The 14132-nt window shown below is 36.8% G+C and overlaps 1 protein-coding gene across 1 annotated transcript; it reads left to right on the top strand.

Annotated features, from left to right (window-relative positions):
• The first annotated feature begins 1101 nt into the window (after positions 1-1101).
• On the top strand, positions 1102-9322 carry LOC140523103 (olfactory receptor 10R2-like). The gene is made up of 3 exons (XM_072638159.1): positions 1102-1141; positions 3948-4000; positions 8357-9322. Exons 1-3 carry the CDS (start codon positions 1102-1104, stop codon positions 9320-9322), a joined length of 1059 nt encoding a protein of 352 aa, XP_072494260.1.
• The last annotated feature ends 4810 nt before the right edge of the window (positions 9323-14132 follow it).

Below are 14132 nucleotides of genomic sequence, written 5' to 3'. Positions count from 1 at the left end.
TGGTCTCTACCCTCAAGGAGCTTACCTTCTCATGGGGAGACCGTACTTGAAGTAGAGTAGTGACCATATGAAAGCACTTCGATTTGGCACTTTGCAGGGATAATAAGTAGAATATTAGGCGGAAAGACTGAGCATATTACATACAGAAAGAATTCCAGAACTGATTGGATTATGGTTCATGGTTCCAGTACTGCTTGCATGGGTCCATACAAAGAGGTTCTAGGACTGATAAAAAAAATGAGTCTGAAGAGTTGGATTGGATGTGCCAAGTGGCTGAGGTGTTTCCTCAAAGAAGAGATCTTGCTAGCTACTGACTGGACACTCAAAGTGGAAAGAAGTTGGCAAGAGATTCCTCTATATAACAGAGAATTTTAAGTTTACAAAAAAAATCTTTCCTCACAATAACCCTGTGATGCGATTATTCTCGTTCTACGGAAGAAGCAACTGAGGTTCAAGAAGGCTCTATCATAAGCACTAAGTGAATGAATGGGTTGGGACATTCAATTGAGTCTGGAATAAATGACAAGTGTTCTTTCCAGAGTATCAGGGTACTTTAGCAGACTACAAAAATCATCTGCCTCATGGTACAGGTAAATAAAATGCACCACCTTTCACACTGGCATACTCATGGCCAGGTCCTCTGTCCCTGGAGACTTGAAGAGAGTACCGTGAGATGCAGGATTTACATTAAACTTTCATCACTCTCTGTGTCTGTGGGATTGCTTGTCCTCCCAGAGATCTCCCAAATGGAGATATGGTTCCTCTACCTAACATGCTTAGTACTCTTATAACCTGAGGCAAAGCTGGGTTCCTGTGGGGAAAGTGAGGGGAGGCAACTGGAGCTTTCCAGAGTCTCATAGGAAGACCTGTGTAAAATTTTCCCTCCAGCCAACTTAATATGAAGAATTTCCTGGACACAGAACTTTTTAACTCTAAGATAGGAAAAGCACACTTTGGGTGCTCCATTTAACTAGACTTGAGTGTTTTACCACTCCTCTCCATCTCCCAGATGTGGATTTGAATTATTGTAACTTCTTTCTCTGCTCATCCAAGATTTCACCTTCATCCTTCACTCATTCCCCTTAGGAGAAGACACAGGAAATGGAGTTGGAAGAAGATGAAATAGATCTAATGGAGAGAGGTAGGTATACCTGAGGGAGGAGATTTGGTGGCTCTGTTGATAGTTCCTTCTACCTGACTGCTCCTTAATGAGCCTGCAGGGAACATTCAAGAGGAGACCAAATGCTTTCTCCAATCTATGTCTCAATTTTTTTTAACTTTAGCATGGAGCTTTGAGGTCATTATCCCACCTACGGTTGTCCCTGTTGAGGTCTATTGGATAATTGTAGGTGGAAGGACTTATCTCAAATTATAAAGCATAGTAAGGACTCCCAAGGCTCATGGTGACAAAAATTATGATAAAGATACATTGGTTATCACTGCTAGAGAAAAAAGAAAATATTTGCAGTGCTCATTTGGATGACAGTTTGGAGAAAAGTCCATGAAGAAAAGATGCAGAAGACCCTCTATGCTGACTTGAGGTGGGAGCAATGAGGGATATCTGGAAGGACTTGAGTCTCCTTCAGTGAGGCCATAGGAACTAGGAATTATGGAGGGACTGTGAGAACATGTCAGGTAGAGATATTAGAAGACAGTTTCAGTTGGGAGACGCTTTAAAATGACAGAGCAATAATTGAGAGCATATCCCAAATCACTGGACCCCAGCACTTATATTCGAGGCAAGATTTTGGAGTAAATTATATGGAATATGAGGGGAGGACACCGTTGAGGGCAACCGGATTTTAAATCATCATCATTTGTGGTACAAAGACAAATGCTTCTAGACAGATTTGCTCCCTTAATGCATGGCCTAGGTCTCCTCTGAGCTATAGTCTATTGTTGTCATCCTTGGATAAGGAGATGAGGAAGGTGGGCATTAGGCAAGAATATAGGTGAAGGCTTAAAGAGGGCTTAAAGAGAACCAAAGACTGGGAGTAAGGGCTGGGAGTTAGGGAATGAAGAAGTGAGAAGAGGTAGTGCTTCCATAGAAATGGTCACTGAAAAATCATTGTATTCAGTAATCAACTAAGTACAGGAAAGTCTAGAAAAAGTATAGAACAAGCAAAACTTGACTTTATGTCCCTCATGTAACCTTCTCTGTTTCAGAAAATCCTGTGACCTGTGTGTCAATTTCACTTTTCAGGAAAATATCCCCATTATCCTATCTGACAACTCATTTTCCTCTCACCTCTCTCCCTCCAAGGCATTCACATGCCTACAACTACTTTCCTTTTCAGGTTCAATATTCTGCATCCCTATTTCTCAATTAGCTCCTCCCTGCTTGCCTGATCCTTCAGCCATCAAATACAATCTTCAGGTAGCCTCCTCCATTTGATGTAAATGGAGAAAACTTACCCTACACTCTTGTCTGAAAAGAATTATCCCACTAATTTCACCTTTATCTGGACTTTGTAACTCTGGAACCAGGTAAAATTGTTACTTAAGGCACGTTTTACATTAAAAAGGGAAAGCCAATGAGAATAACTGAGTAATCCGTATGTGCCAAGCATTCTGCTAAGGATGGAGGATACAAAAAAAATGGAAAAAAATTCTGCCCTTAAGCTGCTCATATTCCAGTGATGGAGAGAGTTTGTTAAGAAGATGCAAAATTTTGTAAGCTCATATCTATATATCTATAGATATGTGTGTATAACTATCTATGTATATACACACATACTTATTTACACACAGATACATATATACATATATATGTGTGTGCATGTGTACATATATATATATGTATGCCATATATATATATATATATGTGTGTGTGTGTATATGTGTGTATATATATACATAGAGAACATAATCTTACAATCTCAAAGAGAGGGCATTAGCACCTATGGGAAAGGCTCCCTTCTGAACATGGTGCTGAGCCTTGAAGGAATTCAAAGGTGGAGATGAGAAGGGAGTTTATTCCAGCTATAAGAGACAGCAAGTGCAAAGACATATAGATAAGAAGTAGAGTATTTTATGTGAGAAAGGAACTAAGCCAGTGCATCGGGATTCTGCAGTACATAGTGGAAAATAACACATAGGGATTTTGGAATGTAGGAAAGGTCATGTTATAAAGAGATTTAAATTCCAAACACAATCCTTTATATATGATTGTGGGGAGAATAGAGAGCCAGTAGTGTTTGTAGGTTAGTTGCATACAGGGATTGACACAGTCAGGCATATCACTTTGGTTGCTGGGTGGAGGATGGATAGTGGTGGTGGGTGGAGGAACTTGAGGTTGGAATACTAATTAGAAGATGATTATAGTATTTCAGGTGAAAAGTAATGAGAGTTTGAATGAGGAGTGGCAATAACATTACTTTCTTCCTTGCTTTCCCTGGATCCCACATTCCTGTGTCATTCTGGGAACATTTCTGCTACAATTTCCAGGATGAAGAGCCTGAACAGTGATGAGGTAAGTCCAGGGGGCAGGGAAACATACTACAAGTATTTGTTGCATTGGACTATCTGTCCTTCAGTCAGTCACTTGGCCATTCATCCAGTAGTAACAGAAATTTCCTTCTCTCTGGGCATGTAACTTAGATCAGCTGTGCTGTCTCAGCAAGCATCTTTGGCGCCTCATTGAGGGGAGAAAAGAGGAAACAAAGGACTCACTGCCAGAAAAATCTAGGATTTCTTCCTGGCCTGACTTGCTACCTTTCTAAATTTGGATAAGTCACTTACTGTCTCTGGGCCTTAATTTCATCATCTGTACAATAAGGTTCCCTGAATTTTAGTTAGAAGAAGTCTAAACTACAGCTATCTCCTAATCCAATTTATGTGTGACAATAAATAATAATGTATTGCTCAGCATTGTTTTGAGAATCAAAGAAGATAATAGATTTTTGTACTTGTGATTCAATATTTGGCATTCAATTCATTCTCAATAGATATATACATAAAATATGTATGCATATACACATATATAAATATATATGTATATGTGCATACATTAATATATATTAGCAATTTATCTGTTTTGTATTTGAAATATATTATGTATGTATATACACATAAATACTTGAAAATAAAAGACATTTGTATCTATATCTGTATATACAACAGAACAGTCACAAAAACATATCACCTCCTTTCTCATTTTCGAGTAGTTTGTGATTTTGCTGAAATGGCAGGACAAGATATTCATGCAAAACACTTGATGACACATTTGCAAAATAGTAGAACAGGAAGAAAGGATATTGGGTTCCCTTCCTCCAATTCCATCTTAATTAGTGTCATTAGCCTGGGGACCAGACAGCAAGGTAATTTAGAGCTAATAGTAGACGTAAAGATCATCTTCTATGACTTCCTTATTTTACTAATGCAGAAAACAAGACATCAAGACATTAAATACCTTGCCAGAGGTTTTCAACCAAACATAGGAGAGGCGTGATTTTAACATAGGATCAAAATATGTAATATTCATTCATTCATCAAAGTTATTGAAGTTTTTTGAGTCAGGCACTGCACTAGCCATCAAAGATGAAAGAATAACAAAAAGACAATCCCTAGCCTTAAAAAACTTCCTGCCTATTTGAATAGTTGAGACATGAAAACAGGTACATAGGTTCCATAGAAGGCATCATGTGCTAAGTTACATAAATGATGAAAAAAATTCATGAGAAAAAATTTCAGAAGAGAAAGAAATCACTTCAAGGTGAGAAGGTAAGGGAAGACTTCCTACAAGGATGACATTTAAGCTAGATTTTGAAGAATTGGTTACATTTTCCTAAGTGGAAATTTGCGAGGAAGCTATTGGGGGAAGGAAGAATTGACCTGAGTCAAAGAAAGGAGGTAGAAAAGCAACAGGTTAAGAGGGGGCAATACATTAAGTGACTAATATCTATACATATGAGAGTATTTGTTCTCTGGTAAGATTGTAGCATGTACAAATAAAGATGAAGTAGATAGTGAGAAGATTAGAAACTTTGACTAGATTGCTTAATATGTGTTTGTAGACTTGAACTTGGAGAAGACATAATAACTATCTTTGAGTGTTCAAAGGATATTCATGTGGAAAATGGATTACACTTGTTGTCAATGGTCCCAGGGGACTTAATCAGTTGCAGTGGATAGTAGTAACAGGAAAGTCACCTTTGACTTAAAGTAGGAAAAAATCCTTCTGACTATGAAAACTATCCTATATTGGAATTTGATACTTGGAAGATGGCATAATGGGCCAAGTTCCCATTGCATCCTGGGCTATCGTCAATCATCTTGAAGAATATCTAATCACTGGGTCAAAATAACGCTAGAGAAGAAACAGAGGCTAGTGACCTTGCACAGCCCTCCCTCACTTAAATCAAAGTCAACTACAAGTCATGTCATTTCGTTGATGTCATGGTCTTCTTTAAAAACAATGGACAAACAATTCTTCTTAACTTGAGATCTTCAAGACAAGACTCATTGATCTTTTGTCAGTGATATTGGGGATGGATTTATTGTTCAGATGTTAGTTGGCCTTGATAGAGTAAATAATCCTTTCCAATTTTGATATTTTGTAGCTATTAATCGAAGTGAAGGAACTTGTCCTTTCAGCATAAGTTTTGATTCTTCTATTTCATAGATGAGGGCAGGTAGGTGGCACAGTGCATAAAGCACAGGACTTGGAGTCAGGAGGATCTGAATTCAAATTTGACCTCAAACACTTAGTAGCTGTATGACCCAGAGCAAGTCACTTAACTCTTATTTGCCTCAGTTCCTCAACTCTTAAATTGAGACACAGTGGAGAAGAATATGGCAAACATCTTTAGTATCTTTGCCAACAAAATACCATGGAAAACTCTAGTGGTCACATATAGTGGATGTGACTGAATGACCGAACGACAATTTTATAGATGTATTAACTACCTGTATATTTCCCTCCAGCCTATTTTCTTCTGTTTTTCCTTCTCTCTGTCTTTTAATCCTGTCCCTCCTCAAAAGATTGTTTTGCTTCTGACATCTGCTTCTTTTAATCTAACATATGTTTTCTTCAAATAAACTAATAAGGAAAAACCAGAATGGTAGTTAACAGTAAATACATGATAATTAGAGATGGAAATGATAAAGCACTCATGAACATTTATGGCAAGGTGTACAATATGACATAGTGTAGACAAAGAAGGAAAACCACCTTGTTCCTTAACTGAAGGAACTTACAATACACAAGTGAGGAAATTACTGGAACATCAGGCAGTTTGAGATAAGGTAGATTGTTAGCAGTTTCAGGAAAAATATAGACCAAATATCTTGGAAAATCTGAAGGAGAATATTTTTAGCAAGTTGGGATAGGTAAAGTTTGGAGAAGGAAGTAGCACCTTATTTTTCAACCTCCATGGAAGTGAAGAACTAAAATAATTATAAATGAAGAACCTGAAATTTAAAATGAGGTAGAATATTCTACCTATGAAGGCTAGTCATCTAGGTAAATTTATTGAATGTTGGGGGGAAATTGGGAGAAATTGAATAGCAGTCAAAAGCCTGGTAAAAACAGGAATGCTTAGTAAGTCAAGTGAAATGCTATTAACTGAGCTGGAAAGGCAAATGGGAGCCAGATGGTGAAGGACCTTAAAGGTGAGATTGAGAAAGGTTGTATTTTATCTCATAGATGATAAGGATCCATTGAAATTTCTTTAGTGGAGTGACTATCAGAATTATGCATTATTTGGATTATTTGAAGGATGAAGAATAAAACCAATTTTGAAAAAATGCTTGGCAAGAAGTCCAGTTTAGCAGTGTGATACTGAGGTTTACAGATGAAACTAGAAAGGTAACAGAGAGAAGAAAGGTGGAAAATCGCTGCAAATATATGCATAAGATATATACACATATGGATTTATATTTGTGTGTACACATTTTAACACCATAGTTATCAGATTGCTTATAGAGGAACTGGAAATTACACTTAAAGTGATCAAATATAGGTAATACAACTAGAGTACTTCAATTATACAGGTAGGTAGTTTTTAGGAGACGTGACACAATTTTATGTCATTGAGGGATTGATTCTTCTCTAAAGGAGGAAAAGGAAGATACTAAAGTTATGTGTGGGGATGGCAGGGGGGGGGGAATTTTGATTCTATTACTACTACAAAAAGAGTAACTAAATTGACATATGATTGCTCCCTATTCCTGTCTCTCTGTCACTGTCTAGCTCTCTCTCACATGCACATATGCAAATTTTAGGAAAATAATAAGAAGAAAAATCAATTGCATCTTTAATAACAGTATTAGAAGGGAAGAGGAAAATTTTGCTAGGAAAATTTCAGAGCTGACCTAATCTGACATGAAAATTAGAAAACTGCTCTGTAGTACTCTCCTTAGAATAAAAGAGAAATCTCTTGATCCATGTCCAAGACTCTCTTCTCTCCATCTCAATCCATAAACATATAGGCTTAGCTAATATGCACTATTAATGGTTTTGTAATTTATTAAGAATATTATCAAGCAATAAAAATGTTAAATAATTAAAAAATAAAAAGAAGGCTGTGACTGGGTTTCCAGACACAATTACCAATTTACTTTGGGAAATCAAAGGAATGAAGCATTACTGATTGGACTCCATTCATGCTATGGAAACCTAGTGTCCATAATTGCTAGTCTGACCTCCAGGGTCTCAGATCCACTACACAGCTTTGCCATTCATGTCTCTGACTTCTCTCCTTTCACTGTCAGGTTCACATCCTCACCTTTTTGTATCTCTAGGTCAGCTCTCAGCCTCGTTGTTTGCTGTGCCTGAATATCTGAAGAAAGGCTTTTCTTTTAGGCAACAGGATCCCACAAGACATCTGACTTCCTCTGAATGCCTGTGACAGTTCTCAGGAACACAGAGCCATATCGCTATTATGTTTTCAGCTCTACTAAGAACTTTTTTCTTATATAAATTCCAAAATCTTCCCCTCTGCAATCTCTGTGTATCACTACTAACTCTGCCCCCTGAGGTCAAGAATAATCAGTCTAATCTCTCTATTACACCACAGATTTCCATAGACTTAAAGATAGCTGTTATTTTTTCATCTTCTTCTCTTCTTCAGGTTACAGCATTCAAGCTATTCAATCAGGTGTCATTTGATTATAGTCCCTTGAGTATCTTGGCTCCCCTTTTGTTTACTCACGTTCCTTTTAATGATCAGAGAAATTTATGTTGTAGCTACTATCCCCTTTGATTTTGCCTCTTTCTCTTATTTCATTTTTCCCTTTCTTAATTGCTTATTGAACGAACACAAGATAGTGACTTCTTAGACAACTGAATATAAATATCACCCAACTCCCTCAGTTAATTGAACTGAGCATCCTCTTCTCTCACTCCTTTCTGCAGATGTTTCCCTGGAAACAGCTTCCTCCAGAGAACCTTACCATGGTCACTGAATTCCTTTTGCTGGGCTTTTCCAGCCTCCAAGAACTGCAGCTTGTGCTTTTTGCTGTCTTTTTCTGCCTCTACATAATCATCCTGTGTGGGAACATCACTATTGTTACAGTCATCCTCCTTGAGCACAACCTCCACACTCCCATGTATTTCTTTCTGGGTGTCCTCTCTGTCTCTGAGATCTGTTACACCTTTGTCATTTTGCCCAAGATGCTTCTCAACCTGCTCTCTCTGTTCAGGACCATCTCCTTTACCAGCTGTGCTATCCAAATGTTCTTCTCTCTTTCCTTTGCTATCAACAACGCCCTATTGTTGGGTGTAATGGGTTATGATCGCTATGCTGCCATCTGTCATCCTCTACGCTACCCAGTCCTCATGAATTGGGGAACATGCAGACTGCTAGCAGCTACTTGTGGGGTGAGTGGATTCCTGATCTCAATGGTTGCCACAACCTTGGTCTTTATTCTTCCCTTCTGTAACTCTAACAAGGTCAACCACTATTTGTGTGACATCTCACCACTTATTCACCTTGCCTGTGGTGACACGCATGTCAATGAGATGATTATATTTATTTTTGGTGTCCTAGTGCTTGTGGTCCCCTTGCTTTTTGTCTGCATCTCCTATGGTTTCATTGTCAGAACCATCTTGAGGATTCCATCAACTGAAGGGAAGCAAAAGGCCTTTTCTACCTGTGCCTCTCATCTCACAGTAGTTATAGTCCACTATGGATGTGCATCCTTCATCTACCTGAGACCATCATCCAAGGTCACATCTGACAAAGACCAGTTGGTGACAGTGATTTACACTGTTGTCACCCCCTTACTGAATCCCATGGTTTATAGCCTCAGGAACAGGGATGTGCAGATAGCCATCCAAAAACTTGTCAGTGGCAGAAAGTTTTCCCACAAAATCCTGTAACTTCAGTATTTTAAAATTGCTGGCAAATTATTATGTGGATATATTTTTGTGTATATGGGAGGTGTGGTCATACCCATGGTTTGAGTCCTATTCTCAGAGATAGATGGTTTTTAACCTTGTATTTGGATTTTTATTCTGACAAGTGAATATTCAACAGAATCATTTAAGGAGGTCACTCATGAGGCTTTATTTGAGGATGAAATACCAGGAATATTATATTATGTATCATGATGCAGCATGCCATAGTAGATAGTGTTGGTTTAGGAGTCAAGAAGATATGATTTTAAATTACAGTTCTTACGTTTTCTATATAATCCTGTCCTATTAATGAACCTTCTCTGAACCTCACTTCTTTATATGTAAAATGGGGGCAATAATGTCTGTTGTACCTAACTCATAGTGTTGTTTTGAGGTACACATGAGATAATATATGTAAAACACTTTGGAGATTTGGAAAGAGGGTGATCTATGGGGTGAGGAGTGATTAGAATCTAGTTTGAATGCTCAGAGTTCCGGGGAATGGACAAAGAAACTGATTTTGTGAGCCAACATCAGTGTGAGAGCAAAGAATGTGTGCAAGAGAGTGTGGAACATACTCTCACTGTTGAATTTGTTTAGATTGCTTTCCCATATATGGACACTGTTCTTGAATGTATGTGGGCATAGCTTTTATATATATATCCAGACAAAGAACTAGAGTCTGAATTCAGATTGTAACATTCTATTATCACTTTTTGTTATATTTTTCTTTATTGTGATTTTTCCCTGTTGTTCTGACTCTTTTTTCACAATATGATGAATGTGGAAATATATTTAACATGATTGTGTATCTATAATTTATATCAGATTGCTTGCAGTCTGTAAGAGGGAGATGGAAAAGAGTTAAGGGAAAAATTTGGAAATCAAAATTTTACAAAAAATAATGTTGGAAACTTTATGTGTAATTGGACAAATAAAATGTTATTAAGGAACAAAATAAAATTTGAGTTCTAACTTTTCTCCCTTCCTTTAGTTTCTCCCCCACCCATTGAGAATGCCACCAATATGATATCAATTATACATGTGAAGTATTGAAAATAAATTTGCATATTAGCCTTGCTCCAAAAAAACAAGAAAAATAAAGTGAAAAATAATTCTTCATTCAGCATGCAGGGTTCATCATTTCTCACTCTAAAGGTAGCTAGAATTTTACATTTTGAGTCTTTTGGAATTGTCTTGGATCACTCTATTGATTAGGATAGCTAAGTCTTTCACAGTGGATCGTCGTTACAATTTTGCTGTTGTGTACAATGTTCTTCTGTCTCTGCTCACTTCACTTTTCATTAGTTAAAATCAATCTTCTTAGATTTTCTGAAGACAAGCTGTTCATCATTTCACATACCACAATAATATTCTATCACAATCACATATCAAAGTTTTTTAGCCATTCCTCAATGGGCATACCCTCTATTTCACGTTCTCTACCAATACAAAAAAACTACTACAAATATTTTTATGAGAGTATATACTGTTCATTTTTCTTTGATCTCATTGGGATATAGACCTAGTAGAGTTATTGCTGAGTCAAAAGGTTTGTGTAACTTTATAGCCCTTTGGGTACAGATCCAAATTCTTCTCCTGAATTCACAGCTCTACCAACGGTGCTTTAGTGTCTCTATTTTTCCACACTGCCTCTAGTACCTATTATTTTCTTTTTTTGTCATGCTAACCAATGTGATGAGTGTGAGGTGGTACCTCAGATTTATTTTCATTTGCATTTTGCTCATCAAAAATCATTTAGAACTTTTTTCATGTGACTATAGATAGCTTTGATTTATTCTTCTGAAAACTGCCTGTTCATATCCTTTGATATCTTATCAATTGGAAAAGGGATCTTATTTTTATAAATTTATCTCAGTTCACTATATATTTGAGAAATGAGACCTTTATCAGAGAAACTTACTAAACACGTTGCCCCTCTTCCCAGTTTTCTGCTTTCCTTCTAATTTTGATTACGTTGGTTTTATTTGTGCAAAACCTTTTAAATTTCATGCAATAAAAATTATCTATTTTACTACCTCTGATCTTCTCCATCTCTTATCTGGTCATAATTTCTTCCCTTTTTATACATCTAAGAGGCAGAGAGTAATGATTTTTTTTAATATTTATTATGATTTAATTATGTAGTCATCATTTAAGTCTGAATTCTTTGTTTACATTACTCTCATTGATTTTAATTTTAATTTTGTTATAATCTATAAATAATTGGGTTAATATGTCTGCCTTTCCATATCTATTTATGAGTTCTTTTTGTTCTAATGTGCAGGTTTTGTAAATATTGCAAGGAATAAATAACTGAAATTGCAAGCTTGTGAAAATTCTCATTCAGTAATTGCTAATGTTCTATCATATTTTTTTTCAAGGTAGAAGACAAAAGGCAATAAGGGAGTATTGAAGCACAAGAGAACCCTACAACTGTCTTCAGAATTCCCTTGGAATTGAACATCAGGGACTGTCTTTTTCTTTCCTTGTATAACTAGCACTTAGCACAGTTTCTGGCACAGAATAAGTACTTCATAAATGTTTATTGACTGAATGATTATCTATAAATATGCACGGCTCCCCCATCCTCAACAAATTCTCTCAATCAATCTCCACTATTGCCCCACCTCTCTCTTGTCTTTTGCAGCTAAACTCCTTGAAAAGTCTCCCTCGAGTAGAAGCCTTTACTTCATTTCCTCTCACTCCTTTCTTAGCTCTCTATGATCTAGCTTCTGATCTCATCACTTACTCTCTCTAAAGTTGCCAGGTTATCTTTTGCCTGGAAAATTTCCTGGCCTTTTCTCTACAGTTATCTTCATCTTCATCCTCATCCTCATCTCTGTCTCTTTTTGTTGACCTTTATCCAGGTCATGCCTACTAACCATGATTTTCTCCCAGGGCTATATCCTGGGCCCTGCTCTCTCCATATTATTTCATTTGGTGACCTCATCAATTCCTTGGGTTTCAGTTATGGTTTCTACGGAGATATAACTCTCATATTTATTTTTGCAGCCCTGACCTCTCTTCTGACCTCTAGTTAATTATTTTTAACTTTTGTACTGAGATATCTATTGTATATCTTAAACTGCTTGGCCCATGCACATCTTAAACTCAATATGTTCAAAATGGAAGCCATTATATTTCCTTTCCAAACTCTTGCTTCTCCCTACCTTTTCCACTATTTTCTCAGTCTCCAAGGCTTAAAACTTAGATATTATCCTTGCATCCTTACTCTCTCCCACTCTCTTATTTTCAATCAGTTGTCAAGTCCCATAATTTCTACCTTAGTAACATCTCCTGCTAATGGCTCCTTCTCTCCTCTCACACTGCTACCATCTTCATGCAGGTTCTCATCACTTAATGCCTGGACTATTACAAAGCTTGCTGGTTGACCTTCCTGCCCCAAGTCTCCCCATTCCAGTCCATTCTCGATTCTGCTCTAGAATTGATCCTCCTGAAGCCCATACCTCACACTGTCACTTTCCTATTCAATAAACTCCAATGGCTCCCTATTTAACCACCAGGATCAAATATAAACTTTTCTCTTTGGATTTTAATGTAATTCATAAACTATAGTCTAGGTCCTAGACCTTTGCTACCTTCCTAGTTTTCTTACACTTTGCTCTTTTTTGTGTACTCTATCCAGTGACACTGGCTCCCTTGCTGTTCCTCACAGAAGATTCTCCATCTCTCAACTCTGAGTGTTTTCATTGACTGTCTGACATGCTTGGAATTCTCTCCTTTCTCCTTTACTCCTTGATCTCCTTGTCTTCTTCCAAATATCAATTAAAGTCTTGCCTTCTGTAAGAAACCTTTTCCAGTCTTTCATTAATCTTGATGCCTTCCCTTAGATGCTATCACCAATATATCCCTTTTCCTGCTTGTTTGTGGATAGTCTCCCTCATAAGACTTATAAGCTCCTTGTGAATGGGGCCTGTATTTATCTTCTCTCTCTTTCCTCAGCACTTAGAACAGTTCCTGGATTGTAGCAGGTCCTTAAAAATGATACTTGACTGAATTTTATAGTGAAAGCTGCATATCAAAGTCCCTAGGCCATATGATTAATAAATCTAATATTCTAGTCTATCAGACAAGGAAGATTTCCTGGCCAGTCCCAGCTCCATAAATGGAGGCAGCTCAGGCACTGAAAGATATGCTGAAGATCATATGCAAAAACTATTTCCAAAAATATAAAATGAAGAAACTCTTCCCAAATCTTTCTGTGATGCACATATGGTCTTGATACCTAAACAAGGAGTGAAAAAAGGAAAGCGAGGACATTAAAATATTAGGAAATGGGCTACAACAATATATTTAATAGATTATTTACTGTGATAAGCTTAGATTTTTATCTAGAATCCAGTGTTGGTTCAATATAAGGAAAACTATATGTGTATTAGGGCAGTAAGAGGGGAAATTGTGTCTTTTGGACCTGTGGATAGGGAAAAATTTTCTGACTATATAAGGGAGAAGAGGTTCACAGAAGAAAAAAACAGATGTTTTCATTACATGAAATGTAAAAGCATTTGCATAAAAAGAAGAAATTCAATGAAATCAGTTGAAATATAAGGGTTACTATTAAATAAAAAAATCTTTTTCTGGTACAGGTTTAATAATCAAGATATATATAAAGAACTCATTCAAATGTGTAAGAAATTAAGTCCATTCTGCAATACATATTCAAAGGTTACATAAAAGTAAGAAAAAGCAATAAGCATGAAAAATACTCCAAAACACTAATAAGTACAGAAATCAAATCTTTCATTTTTATTTGTAGTATTTTTCTTTT

The sequence above is a fragment of the Notamacropus eugenii genome, chromosome 2, assembly GCF_028372415.1.
Source record: "Notamacropus eugenii isolate mMacEug1 chromosome 2, mMacEug1.pri_v2, whole genome shotgun sequence".
NCBI lineage: Eukaryota > Metazoa > Chordata > Mammalia > Diprotodontia > Macropodidae > Notamacropus > Notamacropus eugenii.
Note: the sequence above shows the minus strand (reverse complement) of the source record. Positions and strands in the feature narration are given on the sequence as shown.

What these genes read in the sequence shown, in the direction of transcription:
- LOC140523103 (XM_072638159.1), top strand. Translation starts at nt 1,102, where the DNA reads ATGGAGTTGGAAGAAGATGAAATAGATCTAATGGAGAGAG. An exon ending in AATAGATCTAATGGAGAGAG is followed by an intron (nt 1,142 to 3,947) that starts GTAGGTATACCT and finishes CATTCTCAATAG; the next exon opens with ATATATACATAAAATATGTA. An exon ending in ATATAAATATATATGTATAT is followed by an intron (nt 4,001 to 8,356) that starts GTGCATACATTA and finishes TCCTTTCTGCAG; the next exon opens with ATGTTTCCCTGGAAACAGCT.